At 70.1% G+C, this 11,608-nt stretch overlaps 1 protein-coding gene across 2 annotated transcripts; it reads left to right on the top strand.

The window, feature by feature from the left end:
• Positions 1 to 394: 394 nt before the first annotated feature.
• Positions 395 to 2,676, top strand: EMD (emerin). Of its 2 annotated transcripts, none has more exons than XM_038586663.1 (6): positions 395 to 565; positions 653 to 760; positions 923 to 1,000; positions 1,228 to 1,361; positions 1,822 to 1,868; positions 1,946 to 2,676. In XM_038586663.1, exons 1-6 carry the CDS (start codon positions 484 to 486, stop codon positions 2,277 to 2,279), a joined length of 783 nt encoding a protein of 260 aa, XP_038442591.1. In that variant the 5' UTR covers positions 395 to 483; the 3' UTR covers positions 2,280 to 2,676. The 2 variants fall into 2 exon arrangements, with proteins under 2 accessions (XP_038442591.1, XP_038442590.1); XM_038586662.1 differs by having other exon boundaries at positions 1,795 to 1,868.
• The last annotated feature ends 8,932 nt before the right edge of the window (positions 2,677 to 11,608 follow it).

The raw sequence follows: 11,608 nt of genomic DNA, 5'->3' as shown, positions 1-11,608 counted from the left end.
CGCCTCGACCGCCCGCCCCGCCCCGCCCCCACGTCGCGGCGAGCCCACGCTCGTCCCCGCCCCCGCAAGCCCGACTCCTCGCTCGAGCCCCGCCCCTGCGCGCCAGCGCGTGACGCCCCTCGGCCGGCGGGCCCCGCCCCTCCGGAGCGCGGCCCCGCCCCGCCGCCGCCGCCAGCCTATCCCGCCCGCTTGCGACGTCTGACGTCATGACGCCCGCCCCGCCCGCTCCCACGGTCCCCCGCTCCGCGCCGGCGCCGCCGGCCCGGCCCCGCCCCGCCCCGCGCGCAGTCCGCAGAGCCCGCGGCCGTGACGCGAGCGTGACGCAGGCGTGACGCGAGCGCTGCCGCTCCCGAGACGCTCGCGCCGCCCCCGCCGTGCTCGGAGGCAGCGGTAGCTGGGCCCGCGTCGCCAGGCCCGGGCCCCCCCAGCTCCCCGCCGCCCGCCGCCCGCCAGGCCCGGGCCCCCGGGTCCCCGCCGCCCGCCATGGACGACTACGCGGTCCTGTCGGACGCCGAGCTGGCCGCCGTGCTGCGCCAGTACAACATCCCGCACGGGCCTGTCGTGGGTACGCGGCGGCGAGCGCGCCCCCTCCCCGCCCCCCCCCCGGGGTCCGGCCCGCGGCCCTGACGCCCCGCGTCCCGTGTCTGGCCAGGTTCCACTCGCAAGCTCTACGAAAAGAAGATCTTCGAGTACGAGACCCAGAGGCGGAGGCTGTCGCCCCCCAACTCGTCCGCCTTCAATTTCTCCTATCGGTTCTCGGGTGAGGCCCCCGCCCCGGATCTCCACCTGGCCTCCCAGGGGGACGGGGTTTGGGCGACGGGGGGCACGGGGTCCGGAGGGTGTGGCAGGGGCGGTGGCTGGGAGGGGCACAGGAAGAAGGGAGGGGAGCCGGGGGCAAATGGTCCCGCCCCCCCCCCCTCAGACTTAGATTCGGCATCCGTGGACTCGGATATGTACGATCTGCCCAAGAAAGAAGACGCCTTGCTTTACCAGAGCAAGGGTAAGGCTGGGCGGGCGGGGGGGGGGCACCCTGGGGGGGGCACCCTGTCACCCTTACCCCCTCCCTCAGGGAGCCTGGTGTTGGGGGGACCTGGGATCTCAAGCCCGTCATCCTCAGCAGCCCCAGAGGGGAGAGACGGTGCCACAGGCTCCCACGTGGGACTGAGATTAGGGCCAGGTGGGCGCAGCCACTGTGCACCTTGCTACCGCTCTCCCCCCCTTCCCAAGGCTACGGCGATGACTACTACGAGGAGAGCTACCTGAGCACCAGGACCTACGGGGACCCTGAGCCTGTGGGCTCCTCCAAGGGCTTCCGCCAGCCATCAGCTTCACTCGCAGATTCGGACACCTTTCACCACCAGGTGAGTTGGCTGCCGAGCACCTGCATACAACCTGTGGGGGTCATAGCTGGGCTTGGACAAAACCTGGACGGGGGGGGGGGGGGGGGGGGGCGCACGCGGTAGGCCCTGTGCTTCCCGAGAGGCAAGGTAAGTGCACACCTCCCTTGGCAGGGCCGTCCTTGGGGGAGTGTCAGACCTAACACTAGGGCACCTGGGACGCCGTGCACCCTGACCTGGGATCTAGGTTTGAGATCTTTCTCAGACCCCCCGGGGCAGAAAGTAAGGTGCAGGCGGCCAGGATACCTGTCGAGTTGTGGAGCGGGTGACAAAGCCCTACCGGGCTAAGGCTGGTAACTCAGGAGGGTTTTGGAGGGAACAGGGTCCGGGTGTTTCAGCTAGGCTAGTTTGCAGTGAGGACGGGACAGGCTACAGGCTGCTGACTCTGCTGGCCAGTTCCCCTCTCCCTGACTGTTACCTGCAGGTGCGCGATGACAGTCTCTTCTCTTCTGAAGAGGACAGCAAGGACAGGTGAGTGGCAGGAAGGGCCAGGCAGCGGGTGGTTCTGGGCGCAGGCCCCCTGGCTCACCTGCTGTCCTCTGCCTCAGGGAACGCTCCGGGTATGGCCGGGACAGCGCCTACCAGAACATCGTGCACTACCGCCCTGTTTCCAACATCTCCAGAAGCTCCCTGGGCCTGTCCTATTATCCCACACCCTCTTCCACCTCTCCCATATCCTCATCTTCATCTTCCCCCACTTCGTGGCTCACCCGTCGTGCTATCCGGCCAGAAAAGCAGGCCCCTGGGGCTGGTCTGGGCCAGGACCGCCAGGTCCCACTCTGGGGCCAGCTGCTCCTGTTCCTGGTCTTTGCTGCCTTCCTGCTCTTTGTTTACTACTCCATGCAGGCTGAGGATGGCAATCCCTTCTGGACGGAGCCCTGAGGGGCTGGCTTCGTGGCCAGCTGTTCCCGGAAGTCCTGGCTGACTGCCTTAGTAGTGTCTGCTGGGGGAGGGGGTGGGGGCTTTTCTGTGTGTTCTAGCTTCGGTGTGCTGGGCTTGGCCCAGGGCAGTGCTTGCTCCCCTGCCTCGTTCTGCCCAGGAGGTGGCAAGCCCAGGCCCTCCGCGGCATGGCGGGCCCGGGCAGGCCTTCCTCTGGAGTCTCCTGGTCCTGCTTGCCTCTGATCCAGGGCCCAGGAGGGTAAGACCCTTCTCCTGGAGAGGAGAACATGGTTGTTGTCATTGCATGCCTCCTGTCTGTTGTCACCTCGTCGGGGGGGATTAACCCAGGCCACCCTGACTTTGTTTTCGTGGACACAATAAAAAGACCATTTATTTTTAACGTGTGGGCTCTCTTTGCTGGGAAGGACTTGGGCTGGGAGCCTCCAGGCCTTGGGTCTCCACGAGCAACATCTGGCTTTGTTCGCTCTCCCTTCTTGCTTTGGGGTTGGGGTAGGGATCGCATGCTACCCACGGGCACGTTTGTGCTTTACTGGTAGGGTTTGCTCCCTGACTCGTGACCCAAAGCTGCTGTAACTAGGCAAAGAAGCGTGCCCCCACGGGATGCAGAGAGCTCCCCCATAAATGCAGGTGAGGGTGCGTGCACAGCACTGGCTACAGATGTTCCGACAGGGAGGAGCCGACAGCCGGCCTCAGTACCCAAGGGCAGGTGGACAGGGAGGAAATGCGGCGAGTGGCGGGCTCCTCCCGGGCGGCCGCTTGTCCGGGGGGGGGGAGAGGCCCACAGGATGCCGCATCACCCCTGTGTAAATCCCACCCCTCACCTGCCTATGTTCTTGCTTATCTCCAGGTTTTCTGTGCGGGAGGCGAGCACCTCCACCTGCAAAGTACACACGTATTATTTACTTATTCATTTATTATTTATTTATTTACTTATTGATTGATTGTTTCTCAAAATTTTCTTTTTAAATATTTATTTATTCATGAGAAGGGGGGGCGGGGCAGAGACACAGGCAGAGGGAGAAGCAGGCTCCGTGCCGGGAGCCCAACATGGGACTCGATCCCAGGTCTCCAGGATCACACCCTGGGCCGAAGGCAGGCGCCAAAACGCTGAGCCACCCAGGGATCCGCACACGTGCCAGGGAAACGCAGGGCAGCGTGCCACATGAGGCCACGCACACGGTTCGGTGGGGCAGCCCAGGGGGAAGCGCTCAGCTGGAGGCAGGGGCTCCGGTGGACTTCCCCGACGGGAGGGGCCCCGGTCTCTCTCCCTGGCCTCTGACCAGCTCCTGGTTCAGGCCGTAGGACTCGGAGTGAGCTTGGGTCAGGGCTGGAACTGGGACCCCACCTACCCTTGGCTCCCGGCCGGTTCTTTTTCCTGCATGCTAGTCTTTCTCCCACGTTTGCGGGTGTGCGTGCATGTGTGTTTTCCTAAAAGTAACACGTGCATTTAGAACACCCAGAAAAACCTAGAGGAGTTGGTTCTTATTTCGCATCCCCCCCACACACACACAGCTTCGGCGTCCCTTGTTGGCTGCAAGCCACTCCCTCCGGGTTTGTCCCCTGGGGAATGGACTTCCCCCAGGCTCCCGCCTCTACCCCTCACCCTTCACCCTTCACCCCTCACCCCTCACCGTGTCAGTGCCGGGGCGGAGACCCAGATGTTCCGTGGCGCGCAGTGGGCATGGACACAGCATAATGCCTCCTCACCGATGACAGGGGCCCGACGGGCAGGTCAGTGGGCCTGTGTCAGGTCTCCAGTGCACCAGGACCCCGCAGAGGCACATTGAGGCAGCTCCTTTCACCAACTGATCCCAAATCAAGTGTGTTCGGGGAAGGGACTGACCCTGCCTGGGAGTGCAGCTGCCCCCAAAGCACTCAGTGCCTGGGCAGGCTATGGATCTGGGCAGAAAGGCAAGGGGAGCCTAGTGGACCCAACACAGGGCCTGGGGGAGTGGCGATGTTGACATGGTGACGCTCTGGAGTAGTTGGGGCCGAGCGAGGGGACACAGAGGAAGGGGAGCTGAGCTTGGGGCATCCCAAGGAAGGGAGAGAGTGCCACGGCTTCTGGATGGAATGGTGCTCTGTAGGCCTCTACCTGTTGCAGGAAAGGGGGAAGCCTGGTGTGCTTGGCACCCCCTGTGGTTCCTTGCAAGAGAGAAGACAGGAAAGGGGAGAAACAGTCCCACCCCTGTGCCCTAGTCTCCCCCTTTCCATTCATTTATTCCCCAAGGACAATCATCTCCATTCAGGTCCATGTGCCAGATGGAGGACTGCTCAGTGCTCCCAGAGTCCCTAGAGAGCACCCCCCACATCCTGCAGGGCTCTGAGGCACCCCCATTATGTGGAGTCTTGATAGCTAGGGACGGCACTGGGCTTCCCCGGAACTGCGCTTCAGGCTTTGTGTCACGATCCAGGGCTCCCTGTGCCCCTGAGTGCTCCCACACCTCTCCCAGTGCCCTGTGCCCCACCTGGTACCGTGCTCAACCCCTAGGGCCCTGGAACCCCATAAAGGCACCTGAATGCTCCCTGCTGCTCTCAGTGCCCCAATCGAAAGTTGTCAACGGCTCCACGGGGCTCTGATAGAGCCCCAGACCTCAAGGTCTTCACCCAGTGCTCTCTAGGGTTCTGGGACAACCTCTCGGAAAGCTCCCACAGGCCTCCTCTCTAAAGCCACCCAGGGCTGTGGAGTCACCCCACCAGGGCAGCCAGGGCTCCAGGACTCCCCTTCCCCAGGCTCAGGCCATCTTCCTTCCCCTCCATCCACACCAAGGGCTCCTGAGGTAGTGGGGCCACAGCAGGGGGCCAGTGGCTGCTGGTCCCGAGCACAGTGGCTCTGCTGGTGCCAGGGTGGTGGATGTGATGGGGCAGAGGCCCCGGCAGCCAAAGGTAGGGCACTGCGGGTACAGTTTCGGGGCTGCCAACGAGGGCAGAGCAGCATCCCAGGACGGGGGCAGAGGGGGTGCCCTACACACCCTGAGGGGTAGAGGCTGCAGGTGCTGCTCCTGAGCCTGCCTCTCCGCTGCGGCCCTGACACTTCTAGGGGAGAAGGGCCCGCACAGGGCGGACCCGAGGTGCACCTGCCTTGACACTCTAGCACCCAGGAGCCGGAGCTGCCACCTGCGCGGATGGCTACGGGGCCACTTGGCCCAGCACAGCGTGGGCACAGCACAGACCCCAGCTCCAGGCGGCGAGTGCGTGGCTCCCGAGATAGAATACCCCAGGCCTCAGCGCCTAAAGGGCGGGACACCGGCGGTGGGGCCCCGCTGTTCGTGACTGTGCGGGCCTGCCGCCCCGCGCTCCTGGTGGCCGGCCCCGGGACCCCCCTGCGCACCCGAGGCAGAGGGCACCGGAGAAGGCGCTCAGGCCCCGCCGCCGGGCGAGCTGTCCGGGCCCCCACGGGAGACGCTCCGGAGCCGCGCCCCGCTAACCCGGGGTCCCCGGCCCTCCCCGGGCGGCTGTGACCCATGTCGGGCGGCCAGGCCAGGAGATGCCAGCTGGGGGACAGCCCCGCACGGAGGCCACAGGCCGGGCCCGAGCCCGACGCCCCCCCAGGCGGGGGCAGGAGGGAGCAGGACCGGGAGGCCGTCCCTGCGGAGGGCTCGGGGGTACACAGGCCCATGGCACCCGGCCAAGGCCCGCCAGGGCTCCATCCTGCGGGGGACAGACGGCCTGGGACCCTCCTACCCCCCCGCCCCCAGCCAGGCTCCCGGACTCGGGCACCGGGTGAGGAGGCCTGGTAGGTCCCCCAGAGCCAGCAGGGGGCGAGGCTCAGCCCCAGCAGGCCCCACACCAGCCCCGACCGCCAACCCCCCCCAGGGCCGGCCCCACATCATCCATTAGATCCAGGGAGGGGACAGGGTCACCCTGGTCGGGAGCACCCCCGGCCCGCAGGTCCCGGCTGGTCCCCAGGTCCAGGCAGGCCCAGGCAGCAGATGGCCGAGGTGACCACCCCCACCCCACAGGCAGCCTGCAGCCCTGGCCCAGCCACACCTCTGCGGCAGACCCTCCCCTGTGTCCCCCCCCGCCCCTCCGGGTGAGGAAAGGGGAGCACTGGGCCTGCGGGGGGGCTGGGGCTGCTGCTCCACTGAGCCGGTGACGGAGTCCCAGCACTTGAACACAGGGATCGTCAGTCCGGGGACCGTTGGGGGTCCCTTGGGCCACCCAGCCCCGGTGGGCTCACCCCACTCCAGGACGCGGGGCCAAGGTGCTCCAGGGCAGCCCCACCGCCAGGGCCCCGACACAGCCAGGGGGACGAGGCTGGGGTGGCCCCCCAGACAGGCAGGGCCGGGAGCACGCAGGTGCCGCGTGACACGGGGACCTCAGGTGCACTCAGCGCTCTGCTGCCCCGGACCGCGGGGTCCTGGGCCCAGGCCGGCTGCGGACAGGCCCCCCGGAGGCCGGGGTCTCCTCCTCGGGGGGCAGGTGCCTCCGGGGGCGCGTCACCCAGCAGCCCCCGCCCCACCCGCTCAGTGATTGGGTGACAGGCCCGCCTCCGCCACTACCCGCGGGACAGTCCCCGAAGGTGTCACTGAGCCACCCTGAGGCCGCAGCCAGGGGCGGCGGAGGGTGAGGCGAGCCCTGCACAGTGGGGGCGGCTGCCTTTGCCCTGGGTCGGCACCCCTGCAGAGGACAGGCCTGCACACGCGGCGGGGAGAGAGGCAGGCCCCTGGGGGGGGGGCGTGGGGACCGGCCGGCGCCCGGTGGCAGGGCCACTCCCAGGGCGGCCACCAGTGGGAGCCCCTGTGCACGGGGGGAGGGAGGGCTGAGCACCCACCAGGCCTCCGCGGGACAGGCCGGCGGGATGGCGAGGTCGCGGGTGGCCCGGGGCTGCGGATCCAGGGGCCTCGGTGTGTCCGGGGAGCCCTCTCAGGACCCCGCGGCCCTGCCCCTGCTGACGGGTGTCCCCGGGAGCCCGAGCACGTCCCCGAGGCAAGGGGAAGGCCCAGCCAGCACCGCGGCCTGTGCCTCTGCGCCCGGGGAGCCTGCCCCGCTCCCGAGACACCCGCCGTCCTCGGGCTCGACGGGCACAGGGCGGCCACCAGGGGCCCCGCTGCGACAGCCAGCAGGACAAGCGGCCCCCGGAAGCCGCGTGACGCAGCAGAGCTGCCGAGCGAGTGGGAGCGTGTCACCGGGGAGTCCCGTGCGAGTCCCCGCCGGGGGGGAGGACGCGGTGGCACCTCTCCGGAGCAAGGACGTGCCGACAGCCGCTCCTCTGCGCCCCTGCCCGCGGCCCCGCCACCCCCAGCCGGGCCGCCCCCACCTGGGCTGTGCCCCCGGGCCTGTCCTCCGCACCCGCTGCCCCCGCCCGCTTGGCAGCCGCCGGGGAGGCCAGGGCAGTGGGGGAGGCCAGGGAGGAGGCCTGTGTGCACACAGAGGGGACCCCTGCCTCAGGGCGGCCGCTCCCCCCACCGGGGGAAGGAGAGGACGGGGTGGGGGCAGGCCGGAGCCCCTGGGTGGGGCCCTGGGAGCCGGGAACCTGCTGCCACCCAGCCTGGGGGTCGACAGCTCCCCCGCGGGGCGCCCCCGGGCTGCGGATACGGCAAGGGCTTCCTGGGCCTCCCCTGCACCGGGCGGCGAACTCCTGCCAGAGGCCCGGAGGCGCCCCCCCTCGGGCCTCCCGGGGCGCTGGGGCCTCGCCTCCCCCGGGGGATGTGCCCTAGGACGGGGACCCTCTGAGCTGCGGAGCCGCCGCTCACTCAGTGGGCTGAGCGTCCCCTCTTGGTCTGGGCTCAGGTCACGGCGTCAGGGTCCTGGGATGGAGGCCGTGGGGCTCCCGGCTCAGCGGGGAGTCGGCTTGGGGATCCCGTCCCGCCCTCTCCCTCTGCTTCCTCCTGGTCCCTTCGGTCTCAAAAAATAAACGTTTCTTTTTTTAAAGCTTTCCTTTATTTATCCGTGAGAGAGGCAGAGCCACAGGCAGGGGGAGAAGCGGGCTCCCCGCGGGGAGCCCGGCGCGGGACTGGATCCTACACCCCGGGATCAGGCCCGAGCCCAAGGCAGGCACCCAAACGCTGAGCCAGCCAGACACCCCTCAAGTGAATCAATCTTAAAAAAGAAAAATGTGGAAAAGCCTGGAGAGTCCGATGACACCCAAACTCAAGTTGTGTGCCTGACCAAAGACAAACCCCAAACCACAGAGTCAAGGGACAAGTGACAGGCGGGGCAAAAATAGCAGGCAGATGTGACTCAGCGCGCGTCTCCTGACAGCAGAGCGCCAAGTGTCCACAAGGAAAAGGCCGAGGCGCCCGCGGGCGCAGGGCCGGGGAGGCCGAGGCCGAGGCCAGCCGAAGGCCACTCACCGGACCCCGCGGCCAGGACGCGCTCACGGGCCAGGGTCCCCGAGCTGCTCGCCCCGGGGACACGCGGTGGCCAGGGACCGGCCTTGCCCTCCACCTGCCGCTCCCACCGACCGCAGCCCCGGGCCAGAGCGCCGCCGCCGTGGGTGGGGGAGCCGGGGGCAGGGAGCGGCCTCAGCCGGGGGCGGGGAAGAAGGGGTGCGAGGGGCAGCGCCCCAGGAGAGGCCGGCCGCGCCGAGCAGAGCGCTGGGGGCCCTCGGCGGCAGGCCCCGCGGCCGGGCTCCCCCAGGCCACTGTCGCCGTCCAGGCCGCTCCTGGCCCGGCTGGGGCGCGGCCGCGGGTCTCCGCCCTGCAGTCCGAGGTCCTCCCCTCCCGTCTCCTGGTGTCCACGTGCTGTCACCCGGGCCTGGGGCCGCCCGGCAGCGCCCCGAGCCGACGCCCCTTGCCCCCGGGCCGAGGCCGCTCCCCGCCCCCACCCCGCCCACCCAGGCAGGGCAGGGTGACCGCCGCTCAGCGGGAAGTCCCCAGCCCTCGAGGGCTGCAGCGCCAGGCGCGGGCCACGGGGACCCTGCGAAGGAGCGGGGCCCAGGAGGGCAGGGAGCATGCGCACACCTAGGACTCCCGGCCGGGCCCGGCTGCTGGGGGGGGGACGGGGGGGGGCGGTCCCGGTCGCGCAGGCGCAGCAGCCGCAGCAGCCCGGAGCTGCCCGAGGCGCTGTTCTCAGGCCCCACCTCAGGTGTGCAAGCTCAGAGTCCGGGGCGGAGCCCGCGATCCGAGTGTGAACAGACCCTGCGGGGCTTCCCATGCGGCCCTGCAGCGTGAGAACCGCGGCGCGCCCGGGTCCCGAAGGCCCCGCTCCTCCAGCAGCCTGGAGCCGCCCGTGCCGGCGCACCCTGCTGCGCTCCCCCGACGGGCCGGCAGGCGGCACAGCTGACGGCCGCGGGGAGGGGCCGGAGCGGCCCGGGCGTGCGGGTGCACGACTCCCCCCCCCGGGCACACCTGCCCAGGGCCGCGGGAAACGCTTCGTTACCTTCCTGCCGTGCCCACCGCACGAGTGTGCACACATGCCCCGGGGAGCACCGCGCCCCCGCGCACTGGCCGTGGTCCTGCCCACCTGCCGGGCACTGGGCGTGTGTGTGCACGCGTGTGCGTGTGCGCGTGCTGCCGGGACCTCGGGACCCGCGCTTTGCAGAGAACCGTCCCCATCACTGGCCGCCGCCCTGCCCACCTGCCGGGCACTGGGCGTGTGTGTGCACGCGTGTGCGTGTGCGTGTGCTGCCGGGACCTCGGGACCTGCGCTTTGCAGAGAACCGTCCCCATCACTGGCCGCCCCCCCGCCCACCTGCCGGGCACTGGGCGTGTGTGTGCACGCGTGTGCGTGTGCGTGTGCTGCCGGGACCTCGGGACCCGCGCTTTGCAGAGAACCGTCCCCATCACTGGCCGCCGCCCTGCCCACCTGCCGGGCACTGGGCGTGTGTGTGCACGCGTGTGCGTGTGCGTGTGCTGCCGGGACCTCGGGACCTGCGCTTTGCAGAGAACCGTGCGACGCACCCCGAGGGCGCTGGGACACAGTGGCCTGCTGCAGGGGGTGCGCGCGGCGGGGCCCGCGGCGGGCGGGGCGAGGAGCAGGGCGCGCGCGTGGGTGTGGCAGGGCCACGGTCGGGGTCGGCCCTGCGAGGGGGACCGCCCAGGAGCCCCCCGCCGAGCCCTCTCAGGGGCCTGGCCTGCGACGGACTCGGTCCCCGGTCGCCCCGGGGGGGGCCCACCGCCCTGCCCCGACTCCGGCCCCGGGGGCCCCGGTACACCGCGCCCGGCCGTCTGCGGGTCAGACTCCCAGGACGGCGCGGGCGGGACCTGCAGGGCGCGCGGGAGAGGAGCCCGACGGAGCCCCCCACCGCGCCCCGGGGCCCGGACGCCCTAGGGGCTTCTCCTCGGCCTCCCCCGGAAGGACGGGGCCCCCAGGCCTCGGGGAAGGCGGCCTCCGGCCGGGCCCAGACCCCCGGAGCGGCGGGGCGGCAGCCCAGGGACCCGGGCGCGTCGGGAAGGCTGGGCCGTGGTTCCCGCGCGCTGGCCCCGCCCCGACGCCCCGGTGAGTCCCCTTACGTCCCTCAGCGCAGGCGCGGGGGCCCCGCCCCGCCCGTAGCGGGGCCCCGCCCTCCCGGCCCGCCCCTTCCGCTTCGTTCCGCCAATCACGAAGCTCGGTTCCGGACGGGCCCGCCCCCCGGCCGCCTGAGAAAGCCCGGCCCCTGGGAGCCTGACGGACGCCCCGCTGCCCAATCACGACCCGCAGGCCCCTCGGGCTCCGCCCCCGCGCCCCCTCCTAGCCCCGGCCCGGGAGCGGCGGGAGGCCTGGACGCGGGCCCCGGGCCTCGGCGGTGGCGTGGGGACTGGGGACTCTGCAGAGTCGCCCTGCCTGTGTGCTTTGGTTTGGACTTGGGTCTGGCAGCGAGGAAACTCCGGGGAATGACCCGGAGCCTCCAGGGCGCTTCGCTCGGTTCTCCTAGGGCCGGCGTGTTGCACGACTGCGCGGGGCACACTAGCAAATGGCACGGGGCACCCGAGGGCCGCTCGGAGCGTGGTGCGTCCGTGTGCGCGCGCGCGGCCCCGCACGCGGGTAGATCCAAGTGACCCCTGGGCATCCTGCCCACTCGGTCCCTCCCGAGGAGCCCCCCGTTGGCCTAAGCACAGCCTCCTCCCCTCTCCTCCCGCCCCTCGGCCACCAGTGCTGTGTTCTGGTCTAGCGCTTGGTCCCTTGATCACTGAGGGAAACGGACCGGTGCGCTGTGCAGGCCGCATCAGTAACCCGGGGCGATGGCCCCCCTCCCCCCCTCCCCTCACACCACGCCCTGGAGGCCCATCCAGATTGCTGCGTGTGTGCGTGTGTGCGTCCACAGTCGGTTCTTCCTTCCTATTGCGAGCTGCTGCAGCCCTTGCCCTGGGGCAGCCAGGGGCACGCGCATTCCCCCGCCCTGCCTGCGGAGGGCGGGATGCCTGTTGCCAGCTGCGGGTTCCTACCAC

The sequence above is a fragment of the Canis lupus genome, chromosome X (genome assembly GCF_011100685.1).
Source record: "Canis lupus familiaris isolate Mischka breed German Shepherd chromosome X, alternate assembly UU_Cfam_GSD_1.0, whole genome shotgun sequence".
Lineage (NCBI taxonomy): Eukaryota > Metazoa > Chordata > Mammalia > Carnivora > Canidae > Canis > Canis lupus.
This window is presented reverse-complemented; position numbering and strand designations above follow the sequence as displayed.